Raw genomic sequence first — 16265 nt, 5'->3', positions numbered from 1 at the left:
TGGAATGATGTAAGGGTTTGCTGAAACACTGGTGGATGTGGGAGGGAGAAGGCAAGCTTTAATGGCAGAGAGTTTGCGGTGCTGCTTTTGGTGTTGGGTTTGGGGGTCGACAGAGCTTTGCTGTGCTATGAAGTGTTACCCGAGGCAAAATTCTTTGGGTACTTCATACCAAAATGTTACGTGTTTCAGTGGGTTATTCAGTATCAGATTATGACCAAGTAGAAAGGAGCTAGGCATTTTCTTTTATGTGGTACTAGTCAAGAAAATTATGCATAATACAATCAAGAAGAATCAGAGAATAAAATTTTAATCCGAAGTGAACAGGAACAATATGTATTGTATTTTTCATAATGGGTTTCCTGGACTGATGTCTGAGATCAAGACCTTGATTTTAAGAGTTAATTCTCATGCCTCCCCGCTCTAAGACAGAGAAGAAGAGTGGATTCTTGAGTATGGCTTTCTTTTGTTATGGCAATCCAGAAGATGGGAATGGGAAAAAGATAAAGAGGAAGATTGGATTGAAGCATACAATAAATGTTTACACCACAAATATTTAAAAAACCCAGAAGAACAGAAATAAGCCTTTGTTTAGCACTGAGAAGTTTGCATTCAGTGCACCTTTCTGAACTCTGGGCACCAGAAAAAGTGAAAAACAGTCCTTTACCATTTTAAGTCAATGACTGAAAAATACAGCTATTTATGTTTTAAGTATAAAACCAGGTTTAATCTTGCCTGTAAAGTCTAGAAGAGTCTTTAGGCCTGTCTTTTCACTTCACCTCCATTAATGGGCAAGGAAACTATTATGAATGCCTGAAGTACTGCTTAGTTTTTAACTTGAGCAGTTGTGCACATGAAGAATTTTCTATTGCATCATTTCTTCAGTTATGTGTTGGCAAAGAGTCTTGTTTTCTCCAAGACTCCTTCCCTTCATGCTGTTCCTGAAGATGGATTTTTAAGGAATGAAAACTTCCTTTGTAATAGCATCTGGAGTGATTATTCCATTCCTGTTATGCTGGCGTTAAACTAATTGCTGATTAGCAGGTGTAATGAACAAATGCAACTGCCAGTGTAATAGAAGACAGTTGGGGTTTTGTTTGCTTTTTTTATGGGACTGATAAAAATCCCATTTCACAATGAAAAGTTAATGAGCGTGACTGTTCTTCATTACTTGATATTAGTAGGTGCTAAAAACGTGGGTTTTAAACATATTAGTGTAGTTTAACTGTAGTATTAGAACTTGCTGAAATTTTGTGCAAGATGAGAAGCAAAACACATCATGCCAAGCTGTAAGTGAAAATGTACTGAAAATTACCAGGATTTCCCATTTTGCTTGTATGAACTCAGCATTCAGAGGAATAGTAGGTGCTTCCCTGCAGGTTGTACCAGATACTTGAGTTTATTAGACTTTGGAAGGTGAACTGAGGAAAGACTACTGTGCTCTTGAACAATACATGTTATTTTAGTTTGAATTGCACAAGGCCATTCATAGTCACTTGATTTTTCTGTGGGATTTAGCAGAAGCAGAGTGCACTTCATGCTGCATTTGTAAAGCAGGCTGTCTTTAGGGTTGGAATGGGTCCATCCAACACCCCCAATACCACATTTTTCTGTTGATAAAGTGTCACTGTTTACATTCACTTTTAGGAAGGGGTGGCCAAAAGTGTGACTCACTTCCACAGGGTGTACATACAATGCTGCTTCAGGTTTGATTACCTCAGAGCCTCCTATTTGTGCTTCTAGAGATTTAAGTGCATTCTGCCTTGTGTATTTCTTAATATCTGAGGTTTTTCGTAGAATCATGGAATCATAGAATGACTGGCTTGGAAGTGACCCACTGGGTCATTGAGTCCAACCATTCCTAACACTCCCTAAACCATACCCCTCAGCACCTCGTCCACCCATCCCTTAAACACCTCTGGTCTCTTGCATTCGTTGTCTGGGCTGTTAGCTGGGCATAAGAACTTGTCTCATTTGTGAATTGCCAGATTTTGCTAGGAAATAGCTTTTCAGACTGTGGAAAACATGTAGACCCCTTCTTTCACACTGCTTCATGGAAGTCTGACACACATACGTGTGTATGAGTTATATAAGAATATATGTAGAGGGGGAGAGGTGTAGCAAAGAATGCAGCCTTTAATGATGGAGTCTATGGATGTGTTACTTGGATTGATTTTTAGCTATATCAAAGCTAGCAGAGAAATGTAAGGTGATGGAAAATGATTTCCTTTGCAGACACCATGATTACTTAACGTTCATTGTGGATTCTCTAATAAATTGATGGTCTCTTTAGCAAAGGACTGAGGAACATCTGTTTAAGGATATTACCTTTCAGCCTCCTGCCTTTCATTCCTCATTTCCACTGCAAGTACAGTGATAAGATTGGTTTTGCTCTCATGATTTGTATTGGGTAAAAAGCAGCCCATTAATTTGCAAACACTAAACACATGCTATTTGGATCAGCTTTTTGTAAGAGTAAAGAGCATTCTAGATCCGTGTTTGGCTTGCAAAACTGTGCTTTCTGAATGGTGTTAACATAAAGGGATGTCTTGCTTGATTTTTTTTTCCTGATTGGAGGTAGTTGGTGAGAAGGGTAGCAGCAGGGAGCCTGCTTCAATGTCAGTTGTAGCTCTGTGTTGACAAGAGTCCAGCTGATCTCTCATCAGGAGTCCGAGGAACCTTGGAGCATCCGGCTGTGCGTGCAGTTCCAGTCAGCTGGTCAAACAGTCCAAGTACCCATTTATTTTGGTAAAGCCAAGTGATCTCCCAGTGTCTGTACCCATTTCGTTTACTTAACAAAGTTGTGATTCATCAGTTTTATTGATCAAATTGCTTACCGATGAACTTTACGAAGCCCTTCTCTCCAGTCGGTACACTTTGATTTGCTGTCCTGGCTTGACACAGCTGTCCAAAAGTTGTTCAGTCTTCTTTGAGCGTTTTTGGAGTCTTGGTTTTCCTGGATAATGTTTCTTCCTCAGAGGCAGAGCTTCATGAGACAGATAGATGACAAGTACATGTTCAGAAGGTTTGAGGTGCGTTCAGCAAAGGCTGTACGGGCACTTTACGGGTACCTGGTACAGCGTGCAAAGCTCTCTCTGCCTGACCTGGGCATCTGGCTCAGCTTGTGCTAGGAAGATGGGAGTGACAGCGTAAGGTTAGTCTGCTAATCTGTATACTGAGCAGAGCTTAAGAACATGGGCTCATTGTCAAGCTCCATGCAAAGCTTGAAAGCAAATGAGAACGTACTCCATCTCTCATGCTGACTGTCCCGTGGGAGTGCCATGAGAAGAGAGGGCACGAGGAAAGGACATTATCAGCTGGGTGTTCCTGCACTCGCTTAGGAGGCCTGATGCCTGCTTTCAACATTACCTTAAATAATATGATGTGAAATAATTCCAAAGGCAGAGTCAGCTATACTATGTCTTCTGCCTGCTGTCTTCAGGACACAATCCATTCTCCAGGCATCTTATGGTGATCCCCATTTCCCAGCAGGAGAGCCATGGCATTAAGTTGGCACTCTGGATCTCTTTATTTTATTCTCTCCCTGTGCTGGGAGGCTGTGGTGTGCTCCTTGTTGATCCGGTGAGAAGGAGAAGCAGGATGTCCATTAACCTGTATTTCATTTCAGACCAAATGGCAGCAGTCACTTGAGGGGCAGGAGAGCATCAAGCATACCTGGATGATGAAAGCAGGAGGTTCTTGGCTCTTTGCCCCTCAGTAAAGGAAGGATTGAAACCGTGGTCATGATGGCAGAGCAGGGTTGCTGGGAACAGCTTTGTTGTGGGTTTGGTGGGACTCAAAAGGAATACCATTACATGATTTGGCTGTCACAGGACAGGTGTTTTATGGCTCCTGCTGGAACTTGGGCTGCAGCACATGAGAAGTAGTTTGCCATTAGGTGGGGTGGCCTCACCGGAGACTTTCAAGGGTGCTTTCGTACTGAGGAGCAGTAGGAGCCTCAGCAGCGTGCACAGCAGGGTCTTGTTCTGCTGCACCACTGCCTGCTGTGCTGCCAGAGGCAGGGGGTGTCGGCTGATGACACACATACCTGGAATGGTTATATTTTTCTAATCTCTAAATCACATTTGATAGTTTGTGTATGTTCAGTGACTTTGGAAGGAGTGGCTGCCCCGGGGGGCGTGAAGTGCTCCCCTCCCTGTGATGGGAAGGGGTTTTAAGCGGGTGTTCACACCTCTTCCAGCCTGATCCTGTGTGATACTCAGGAAGCAGTGGTGACAGTACCTGGCTAAGGCTACACTGCTGTGTTTCCAGTAGAGGGCAACACTTATTTGCATCCGAAATTCATATTCAAAGAAAAGATCTGTGGGGCTCAATGCTTGCAGAGGCAGCTCACTCTCCGTAGCTGTTCTATGGGGCCTTCAGTTCAAATGGTACTTTGTGCTGCCCCAGCATTGCTGCTGACCTTCTCAGTGCTGGGCTCTCACCGTGCTGCTGCAATTCCTACCTAGCGCCTGCCGCCCCCTTACTCACTCTTCTCCTCACCGCCTTTCAGCAGGAGCCAACACCAACCCCATGGCCACCAGCACTGTGTGCCAGAGCAAAGTGCCAGTGCAGAGCAGGACAGGTGAGGACTCTGAGGTGCTCAGGGACGATAGTTGTTAAAATATATAACCCCGCTTTTTGCAGTAAGCTGTGTCTGCCAGATGGCAGAAAAATGTTGCTGCCGCCACCCAACTCTGCCTGAAATTCAGTCTTCTCAGTCGTGGCCCTTCCTGCCCAAGTTCTTCTGGCTTCTACAACAGAAAAGCCTGTGACAGAGGGGCCAAGGGAACAGAAATTGAGTTTTTTCAAGCTTAAAACAGCTAAAATGCCCTTTTTTTCAGGTTGCATCCTGAGCTGTCCCTTCCCACCAGCCTCACCAAACATCAAACTAGAAGTGATGGTGACCTGAGGAGCAGTTGGGAAGGTTAGCAGGATGAAAATATTTGCCTCTCGGCATAGGTTTTGAGCAAATTTTTGTCCATGTACATTGTGTAACACATGGACAGCGAGGCCAGGTATACTGGGAGTGCAGGACACAAGAAATGTGGTGCATCCCAGATGTGACATTTTGTATGTGCAGGCAGATATTTGATATAGCCAACTTTGTGTTGGGAGGAAGCGGCTAAGCACTTCAAAATTCATCAAAATGTTTTCTGGATGGGGAAAAAAAGGTGCATTTAGGAAAATAATTCATCCAGTCAGTGTGTACAGCACCTTAAATGAGAGGGCGCGGCACTGGAGGCTACTGGATTTCCTTCCCTTGGGAAAAGGCTTCTCCAGATAGTTTCAAAATCTGCCCACATCAGATAATGTTCTGAGTTACTGTTTGTATGATTATGTAGGAGAACATCTAAAGCATTGAATAGTTCTTCACCATCACTTAATGGCATTTTCTTGATGCATCTATGGTCTCAGTACACTTATAAATCCCTCCTAATCATAGAATGGTTTGGGTTGGAAAGGACCTTAAAGATCATCCAGTTCCAACCGTCCTGCCATGGGCAGGGACACCTCCCACTGGATGAGGTTGCTCAAGGCCCCATCCAACCTGGCCTTGACACCTCCGGGGGCATCCACAACTGTTCTGGGCAACCTGTGCCAGTGCCTCATCTCCCTCACAGGAAAACATTTCTTCCTAATATCTCATCTAATTCTCCTCTCTTTCAGCTTGAAACCATTCCCCTCATCCTGTCTCTGCAATCCCTGATAAAGAGCCCCTCCCCAGCTTTCCTGGAGCCCCTTTCCGTACTGGAAGGCTGCCATAAGGTCTCCCTGGTGCCTTCCCTTCTCTAGGCCAAACAAGCCAATAAATTACAGATTGTAAGTCATTCAGGTTTTTTTTGTTGCCTGTGTAATGACTCCTGAGCTGAAGGAGTTGATGTTACTCAGTTGTAGTTCAGGCTAAGTGGGTGTTACTCATAGTACTTAGTTTTACCTCTAAGGGCTGAAAATGTTGCATTGGCCAGTCCTGCTGCCTCCTTCCAGGTGTCCTTGAGAGAAATAAGTACTGAGACACCTCGGGAATTCCTTCGCTAAGGTGATGTACTTTTTAAAATACAAACTTTTTTTTTTCTTTAAGAGGAAAGGGAAAAAAATATATTTTGTTAAGCTCTGCAGTTATACCAATGTACAAAGCTTTATCAGCTGTCCTGAGAGTAATGTTTCCAGGCAAGTGAGCTGAGAGTAATGTTTCCAGGCAATTGGATGCAGCTAAAATAAAACAGAGACATTTTACCAGTGAAACAGTGTTTAATAGAGTTAAATTACTTAAATAGATTTCAATTTCCATGGGAAATCATAACTGTATCCATTTTTGCAAGATCCAGAGTAAAGAATGTGTGAATACCCCTTGAAATGATCATGACACACTGTCAACAATCACAGCTAGAGATACCGGGGACTTGAAATTTCATTGACAACACAATTTCATAGGATGAATCAAAGTTAAGAAGACTGCAGGCTTTCATAAAGCAGAAAGCAAACCCAAAAAAACGAGTGGATGGATGGCACGCAGGGAATGAAACTCAGTGAGGGGGTGAAAGGGATGGAAAGGGGGGGTGGAAAGGCATAACAGTGTGGCGCAACTTAAGTATTTTGCAAACCAGGAGGATGTAAAGGAGCAAAAGTATAGTACAAGGGCAGACTTGGCAGTTTTACAGAAGTCAATATACTATACTTTTTGGAGATGTTTCCTAGTGGAAGAGGGAAGGAAAGGGGCAATGCCATTTAAGCTCACGTTTAAATGGCTTAATGCTGGGGTTATGCTTAGCAATATGGCAAATCAATTCAAGACAGGCCCATGGATTTATCGCTTATTCTTGTTGTCAAGTAGGAGAAAAAAAAATCACCACCACCATAGTGCAATCATTAAGCTGTTAGTACTACAATAGTTCTGCCCTGAGAAGAGTGGAAAAGAACTTTATTAAATGTCAAAAGATTGGAGTAATTTTTAGTGCTAGCCAAATTCAATATCAAAACTCTCCCCTCATAGAATATAAAAAATATAGCTTTTTTTAAAATTATTTTCTTTTTTTAATAAAATATCAAGGGATTTTTCTGTAATAGTTAAAAAAGGTACATAAATGGTAACAGTGAACTATTCATACCCCCCACTAGTGATAAAGATGTCCCACACAATATCAATGGCACTATATTTTAGAGGTCGACCACCTCACGTACACATCTGCCATCATCACCTTTTTTTGAAGATCACCTAATTCCTGACAACAGAAAATCTGTGACTTAGTTTAAATGAATGCCAACTACAGGAAAGTCAACTCAATTGTGCCGTAATCGTTCCTTGTAATGTCAAAAGACAGGTACAATATCAGACAACTCTCATATCAGCAGAATTCTAGTAAAACCATCTATGAAAACCAATTTTTTTAAAAGTTCAAATGAGATTTTTTTTTTCCTCTTCTTATAAGAGCTCCTGTCACAGTTGGAAGATTTGCTTAGAGCTCATTTCAACACGTTTGACTGATACCGTCTCAGTAGCTAAAACTCAAAGGTCTTATTTCCGCTTGTTTAGATGCCACCCTCTGCTTGAATGCTGCATACTGTGTGACTACCGCCTTTTGTTTTTTCCTCTTCTTTGGGGTTGTAGTTTTTTCTGGATTTTCATTTTTAAATGCTTGGAAACTCACCTGTTTGTTGTTGGTTGATTGTATAATGAGAATCTGAAAACTGCCAAGTCTGTGATTAGAGTATTATGCACAAAAAAAATGTTACACAAAAGTCTACAGGTTATGTACACCTCCCACCACACCTTGGTGTGGACAGCCTGCCTTGTAATTTATATATAATTTACAAAATATAGAATTTGGTATATCTGTTAGATCTCCATGTTTTCAATATTACAAAATAAAAAATACAAAAAAAACCCACAACAAATTTCAGGGGAGTTCTCCCCACAAAGTGTCTCTTGTTTACATCTAGTCTTTCCCATGTAAACTGATAGATACCAAAGAAGAGCACAGAAGACTTTTTTAATAAATACGGTTGTAGAGCCATCTTTCTTGATCTCGATCTTCCCCTTCATCAGCTGTGCCAGCCCCGCTCAGAAGAGCAGTCATTTAGCCATGTAGAGGAAGAGAAAAGAGGGGGCGAGGGCTGTAATGTCCGTTCACACTAAAACACTACCAGTGCCCTTCCAAAAGGCCTTTTTGTGTGCTGCAACAGTATGCGTCAATTTTGAAAGCCCATTCAAAACAGCTAAGAAAAGCACAGTGGTACACCTCAAATAGCTGGCGGTATGGGATGGAAACATTATGGGAGTGCAAATCCATTCCAAAATAATGCTTTGTAGTGAATCATACATTCCTTCAACCAATTAAATGTTGTGTTGCGTCAATAAATACTTAAATAACTTCTTGTATCATCCTGTGGTAGCAGCCTTTTTTTAAAAAATCCAAATTCATGTCTTATCTGTGAACTCCGTAGTACACATCTTTGGTCGATTTAGCACTCAGCCAGGAACAACTCCAAGGTCGTTTCTTTCGATTGCCTTTCATGACGGGTGGCCAAAGAGTTTGGTGATACCAGCACTAGAGTCACGGTGTGAAATTTCAGCTGCACCGCGTTTTCAGCTTCACTGCCAAAAAGTGATTCTTCTCCGATTCACAATCTTCGGCAATACAAATTCCATCTTTGAGAGACGCTGCAATCAGTGCTAACTAATCGGAGGCCCTTCATTTAGAAAGTAGGTGGTCATTTCTCCTTTGCCTTTGACCTTAATGACCCCTCGATATTCCAGCTGATAGTTGTTGGCTGCTAAAACCTGGTACATGTCCGTAGTTACCTGCAGAATAAACAGGAGTAAGCGGATGCTTCACATGCATTCCATGCAGTTGTTTCATTTGCTTTTGGAGTAATCCATGGGCAAAATTAAAGTAGACCCAACTATTTTGTTTCTAAGCAAGTTAACTTTTGCGTATCAATCACTAAAAGGTTGGCACAACTTGCAGAGCAAACACAACCTTTAAAAACTGAGGCAGTACAGATGTTACACAGGTCGCACAATTTGAGGAGAACCGCATCTTTAAGGGAGGTCACAGGATAAAAAGAAATGAGTCAGTTTTACATACACACTTGGCTGTTCAAGATACTTAGATACATTCACTATATCACTGGCGTGGTAGTAGGAAAACAGGTTAAAAATATGTTAAGTTCAAAAAAATAGCTTAAAAACTATACAGTGGATGTTTAATTTAAGAGGTGTCATTCGGCCATTCATATGGATTTATGGAAGAGAAGGTAATGGGCAATGAGAAGGACTGAACATATGGAATAACCTAGCCAGCATCCAAATTCTTTGGGCAGATGCCATTAAAAAATAATCACTTGTGCTGCAGAATAACAAAAGTTTAAATACCAGATTTCCCAAGATACTTCTTTGGTACACTCTGTTTCTCACCCTTTTGCAGGTGGGCTTTAAATATTGCCACTTCTGGCTTCCTATGGCTGTAACACTCCTCTGCTGATTTGCTTAAACAGAATAAGAGTCGTTCATGGATTGTCTTGTAGGAAAGTTTAAAGGGTGTTGGATAAGTATTGATCCAGTTAACCGACAGCTTAATTGGAAGGAAACAGCATGGCTTCTCCTCTTGGGTGTTACATCAGTTACTCTATTTTTACCTCCCTTTGGTTCTTTCCTAAAGAATGGAAATCTGTTACTGTGGATATTGGCTCAGCGAAAGCAGGACAGGGGAATTGAATCACTGGAAAGGGCACTGTCTGAAGGCCAAGGAGATGTTTGATTACATGACAGTTTCCATTAACCCCTTAAACCATCCCTTTTCTTTTGTTATAGATCCTCATCCTGCTGATGCCTTGCTAGCCTCACAACACATACAGCATTCATCATATACATGAATCGCAGAAATAGATATCTGAATCAAGCCCTTGGAAAATAAAATAACCTGCAGTTGCACGAAGCTGAACAGCAATGCCGGCAGTACAAGTGAGTAAGCATCACAGCAGGACTGTGCTCATAGTGCCAGTGAGGCGCTCAGGGAAGGAAATTCATCTCAACACTTCTCACCAGAACCAAACCTCAAGTTTCTGACCAAAGGTTGCAAAGTTGGTCAAGAATAAAATATGAAACTCGATGGTCCCACTAGCATTCCCCAGCTGGCATTTCTTTCAGTAGTGTGTAAGTAAATGGAATAAAATGAAAATTCCAATTCTAATGAAGTTTCAAAACCTGTGACAGAGGGCTGGCACTGCAAGTTCTCCAATGAATTCCTTACCTGAATCCTGTCAGGCACTCCTGTACTGTCCATTCGGCTGGCTACATTCACTGTGTTGCCCCATATGTCATACTGGGGTTTGCGTGCTCCTATCACTCCAGCTACGACAGGACCAATATTGAGGCCTGGAAGGAGAGGAGAAATCCCACAACACTCAGATCCATTACAGGTGAACCACATGAAGCTTAGAGGTGAGCTATTTTTCAGACAATAAAAACCATCCCGAGGCTCATTGGCTGTACCTGTGCTTTACATTGACAAGTAAACCTATGGCCAAACTGTGAGGAAAGAAACTTCTAAAGAAAAGTTGGGTTTTTTGATCCATTATGACTGTCTGACTGGCGGCACAGGCTGGATCTGCTCAATCCAGAGGTACTCTCCACTACCAAGTAACAGGATAAGGTTTATTTGCCATCCAGCTGCCAAGCAAACTGCTTACTTGGAAGTCTGCACACAGCTGCTGCAACACTGAGCGCCCATGAGGCAGCAGCCCGACGGCCTTCCAGAACAAACACCACACTTGCCATCCTCGCATTTCTTCCCCTTTTCTGTCTGTTTTTATTCCTTGGCTTGAAAGACCATTTAATGTCCAAGAATGGTGGAGCTACGACCACAGGAATTGTGGGTAGGGAGCACGTCACAGGCAAAATGAGCCCAAGCTCAATCACCACATGTGACCATGGTGTGGTAAGAGCTCTACGCCAAGGCTGGTTGCCTGACTGCTCCTAATTCTCTAGAGAGCTTCAGTAATAATGCTGCTACCCTAACAAAACTGCTCTGATGTTTCAGAGAGGCCAAAGTGATCACCAGGCACAAGACAACACCCACCACTGTACAGCTAAGGTACCATCTATGGTTTTTACTCTCCATAAAATCCCCAGCTCAGAATGACCACTCTGTACTTAACCCTGTAAACACAGTGCCATTACCTATCTTCATCTGGAAGTTGTTGAATGAATGTTCATTAATGTATTTCATTTGGTCCATTAACCTCATGGCAAAATCAGCCAGAGCTTTGATGTGCGTCTTCCCTTCCTTGTCATAAGTGGAATCGTTGAGGCCTGATGCAGCCATATAGGTACTGCCGATGGTCTTGATCTTCTCCAGCTGCCGAAACTGGTCTTCACTTATTATCTGTTTCACAAGAGCGAAAGGAGCAAATAAGCCTTGACAAACCCAAACATGCTGGTAACGTCCTTGCCGTGTGGTCTCCCTTCGTACAAACTCTACAAAGTACTGGATAGAGCCTCTACTACTCAAAGTATAGGAAGAAAAGAAATTAGGTATTTGGAGGAGCAACAAGGGAGCAGAAGGGATTTCAATGTGGAAAAAAAATAATAAAGATAATTAAAGACTATTAGAGCAAGGAGAAATGAATTATTGCACAGGGATTCAAAAAGCCACCTTCCTTCAAGGAGCTCAGCAAAGCCCAACTAAACTCATTGATTCAGTTCACTCTGTCCACCCAGATTTTCTGTGACTTACTTCATCAAAATCGGCAATGATCTCGTTGAGCAGCCTTAGACATTCCACCCCTTCGTTGTTGGCCTCCAGCTCCACGTAAAACTCTGAGAAGTTGCTTATGGAGGCAAACATGACAGCCACGCACTCACAGGATTGGTAGTACAGTTCATCATTTCGCCGCTCCTGAGCCAAGAAATGGGCTGCCACATCCTTTGGCAAAATGTTGTGGAGGAGGCGTCTGTTATAGGCCTGAAGCTCCTCCATTTCTTCTTTCTCTTCAGTGGCCTAGTTTAGGAGGGAAAGTGATGCGCTTACTCTTTTGCAAACTGGAGGTAAAAAAAAAAAGCTGAAAATTAACTTGCAGGGAGGACAGAAACAGAAGAAAGGGAGGAAACTGCAAAGGAGAGCAGAACCAGAGAGATGCAGGAACTTGTGTTTTGCAGTGGAAGATGGTCTGTCTCTTTGTATGCATATACGTATGTAAAAGCAGGCACAGAAAAACATCAAAATCCAATGTTATATTTCCAGACCCTGAGTTGGGAAACCTGTACAAGGTCTGTTCCTTTTGGGAAACTCCACTGCCATCCTACCATCCACAAAACCACACATTTGGATTTCTTAGTCAAGCACAATGGGTTTCAGGAGGACAAAGACAGCTCATCATTGCTGAAGTTTGACTGCATGAGTGGCACTGAACTGAAATCATCTCCCTGCATCCCGCAAATGCTCACATAGCTCAACGAAACAACCTCGTTTTCAACAAGATAACAAGATTTTCTGAGGTGCAATGATAGTCATGAAGTACAGCTACCACGGAGCTCTTGAAACAGGCCAGTCCGACACTCTGGGGAGGACTTTTCAACAACCTCTAAAGCCCGTGTCTCTTGTGGTAGTGGAGGGTACGTCTGGGCAAGGGGAAACATGAGGACAACGGATTGTCTTGTTTCTGTGCTAATGGCTGTGGATTTGGGTTTATGTTCAGATGGAACCAGAGCTTCAGGAGGGATATACCTATGATGCACCTGTGCCAGGGGACTAAGATAAAACAAGCATTTAGTGCTCAGTAGATTAATCAGATTTCAGAACCAGATTTGATTTCTCTTTGCAGACTTGCACAGTACCAGCATTACCTCAATTTGTTGCTTCTGATTTGTAGCTAAAGGTACGGAGATGCGTATACTGATACTCCGCTACCTGACAGCAGCAGTATTTCCCTGCCTTGTTTTACTTTTTGCCATTTTGAATAACTCTGAGCAAAGAAAAAACAGGGTGAGGCAGGGATTGGGGAAGGTGCAGGTGATACAGAGGTCGCACAGAGTGGTTTGTCTTATGGGAGCCCCGAAGAACCGTCCTGGACACAGCACCCTCCACTTCCGCAGAGGCACCAGGCAAAATGTACGGCCTTTAGAAATGGGTCTGCTTCAAACCTCTTTAATAATTTTTGTCACTGCTGGAGAGCTGGAGCCATAAAAAGGAAAGGCATTTGGGCCTCAGTAAGGATGGGCACATCTCACTCATACTCTCCAGCTCTCACTTCATGAGGGGAGAAGGGATAATCGCCCCACATCCCTTAAGCACCTGTTGGTAAAGGCAGAAATGATTATTGCAAAGTACTTGCAGCTTTGCTCATGGATGCTGGTTTCTAAAACAGGACATTTGAAACTGGACTTGACAGTGAACAGCTCAGTAGTTTTATATTAATGTTGATGACTATATGTATTCCTCCAGCACAGCAAACACTCACTAACCTGGAGTTTCCAGAGGAAATCAAGCCTTGCAGTGGATTCCACTTGCTGGGCATGCAAGTACAGTGCCAGGACAAAGACGGTAATGATGACAGGGGTCACAATCTTCAGCGCGACTCGTGTAATCGCTGGAGAGCTGCAGCCAGCAAAAGAGCAGAACTCCCCAGTTAATCTCAGCATGGAGGAACACAGCTTAGCCACGCTCCACAGTCCCCACTTTAAGGCTAACCAGCCTCTGAAGAAAAGGTGTTTTTTCTTTCCTCTCAAACACGTGTTGGTAAAGGGGCAAATAATACCTGCAAAAAACCTGAGGACTTTATCTCATAGGTGCTGCTTTCTAAAGCAGGACTTCAAAATTGGAAACTTAATCCAACTTCTTAAAAAGGGTTAACATCAGTATAAAAGCCATTTTTTTGAGTGCTGAGTCACCAATATGCTTGGCAAAACTGGCTCACAGCTTTTCAGACTGCATTCTCTGTGTCTCCTGCACTGGCTTCCCCAGCCTCTGGAAGCTGTGCTACACTTCTCTAATTAGTTGCTTCTTAATGGCCTTTGTTTTGTAAGTATTCTCTAAGCTGAGAAGAGCGGTAAGACACATTCCCATTCCTTCCAACAAGCAAGCAAGTAAAAAAACTGTTAAATCTGAATTACAGACTTACACTGTATGAAAATATTATTTTGATAAAACCTTTGACTTGTAATGACAAGTAGGCTGTAGGAGATACTCTATAAAGCAAGTTGGCATAAGTCCCACAGGGAAGAGGCTGCTCTGAGAGCAGCTATACATACAAAAGGGCAATATTCAATCCACTTAAGGGCACTTGCACTGTGTTGCACCAGGTCACAGCAATGCACAGTCAAATACCAGACACTGCCGGTGAGTCAACGTGCTGATATTGCATCTTGTGAACAGAAAATGCCTACCATCAAAACCCCATAAAAATATTTCATGACAAAGTGACTCACCATGGTAACGTTGCATTTGCAGACACGCTGAAAAAAAAACCACAAACAGAAGGTTAGTAGAATGTTTGGCTCCCTCCAGCACCTGTTCCTCTGCACACCATTCAGCGGGACCTCTGCAGTGTGGCACCTCTGACACAGTGTGGGGCTATAGCCCTTTTAAAGCCGAAAACTTCAAAAAGATTGGGAGGGGGAGAAAAAAGGTCGCTTGAGCTACTCTCAAAAATCCAGAGTGATGGGTGCAACACGCTTAATGTGGTTAAAATATCTAAGAAGCACTAAGAGTCAGAGAATCATCTGGGATTTTAATGTCAGTGTGGGATATTTAGCAAATGCCTGTGCATCCATCAGTGCTTCCTTAGGTCAGCATGGAAAATTGGACCTAAAGAAGGAAGGTTTCGGCTAATATCTTATGAAGGATAGCACCTCTCTTCCGAATTTATTGCAACGCAGAGGTGCATTTAATTCCTTTAACTCTAGCACTACTCTCTTCTTCTGCAAGTTGGTCATCTCCAGCGCTGTGCCCAGCTATAGGTACCACACACAAGTGCACTGAAGAAAACCCTTCTGCAGATTGCTATTACTATTCACAACGCTGCAAGCGCTCGTACGAAGCAGAGCTGAAGATGGAGGGTGAGCTTTTCTTACAGTGAACGGATGGAAAGGAGCTTTCTAGTAGATAGTAGCTGGCTGAGTTCCTGACTGATTGATTGCTCAGTGCTGCTGGGTTTCTTCTCAAGTGTGGGTGGAGTATTAGGTGGCTGAGAACTATGCACGTGTGTCTTTTAAAATGCTATTTAAATGAAAAGAAAGAGATTGGTGGTAAAATTACTGTAGTGTCATTGATGCAATTACAGCTTTGCAGGCTACTAGCATGATACATCCTCACGGTGAGAATCTCACAGCTGTCCTGAGAGCTTTAAACCGCAGTTTTCTGCGGCTGGGGAGAACCTCTCACCACAGAATCAGAGCCACAGATCATCAAAATTGAAATAGCTGAGGGAGCCTAACGGGGCAGAAAATTGAAAAACAAAAGCATAGTGCCTCTCTAACCTTGTTCTGAGATATTTTCTGCAGCTCTGAGCATGGAATTTCTTCTGACAGATTTTGCAACTAACCATTGTCTTTCACACAATCTATTGTGAGACCTCTCGGCGAGCACCAGCATAGAATATATGTGCTTGGATGTGGACCCAGTTTGGGAACCCTGGGGACAACAGCTCCCACACTAAAGGACAGATCTGGTTGGAGACACTTCTCACATGCAGCATGATTCCCTTGCTCCCTAAAATCAATACCTGGCCAAGGATGGCTGCCTGCCCCGCATTATCACTCTGTCTTACGACAGGAGCGTGGCAGATCTGACCCTCTGTACTGGGGCTGCAGCTCACTGGGGGTGTTACGCTCATCCTAAAACCCTTGCAGAGACTGTGAAATGCAGCAGACCCAAAGCAAGCAATAATGCTGTTGCATTGGTACTTTGCTCCCTGTGGGACAGACATTTCCAGCAGCAAATGTCTAATTACTGGAAGGTAACATGGAAATAAGCTTGCTAAATACACTCCTGCACATTTTCAGCAGGAAAAAGGGGTTGATTTCAGGGATAGCTCCCACAGGACAGGAGCATATCCATTCTAACAGCCATGATACCAAGAATAGACAGCCCTCTTAGCTCACAAACCACAGCTCAATCAAGATGATTGGCTTGATGAACAAATCACTGGGCAAAGCTCTTTGAACTCCACTACACAGGAGCTTTACCTAGAAGATCACATTGGTCCATCAGATCTTTAAAACCAATGCATTAGTTTTATTATCTGCATGGAGGAAAGGTAATATGATA

General features: G+C 43.0%; 1 protein-coding gene across 1 annotated transcript in view; it reads right to left on the bottom strand.

Annotated features, from left to right (window-relative positions):
• Nucleotides 1-5430: 5430 nt before the first annotated feature.
• The window catches only part of ADCY5 (adenylate cyclase 5), a 216765-nt gene continuing 205930 nt past the window's right edge, over nucleotides 5431-16265 (bottom strand). The window contains exons 16-21 of the mRNA XM_009570469.2: nucleotides 14426-14452; nucleotides 13463-13595; nucleotides 11736-11999; nucleotides 11180-11384; nucleotides 10251-10375; nucleotides 5431-8800 (exon numbers count right to left, since the gene is read on the bottom strand). Coding sequence (XP_009568764.2) covers nucleotides 8672-8800; nucleotides 10251-10375; nucleotides 11180-11384; nucleotides 11736-11999; nucleotides 13463-13595; nucleotides 14426-14452 — 883 coding nt within the window. The 3' untranslated portion in view covers nucleotides 5431-8671. The remainder of the gene's footprint in view (nucleotides 8801-10250; nucleotides 10376-11179; nucleotides 11385-11735; nucleotides 12000-13462; nucleotides 13596-14425; nucleotides 14453-16265) is intronic.

This window comes from Cuculus canorus, chromosome 6 (assembly GCF_017976375.1).
Source record: "Cuculus canorus isolate bCucCan1 chromosome 6, bCucCan1.pri, whole genome shotgun sequence".
Taxonomy (NCBI): domain Eukaryota; kingdom Metazoa; phylum Chordata; class Aves; order Cuculiformes; family Cuculidae; genus Cuculus; species Cuculus canorus.
The sequence above is the reverse complement of the archived record's forward strand: the minus strand, read 5'-3'. Positions and strand labels throughout refer to the sequence as shown.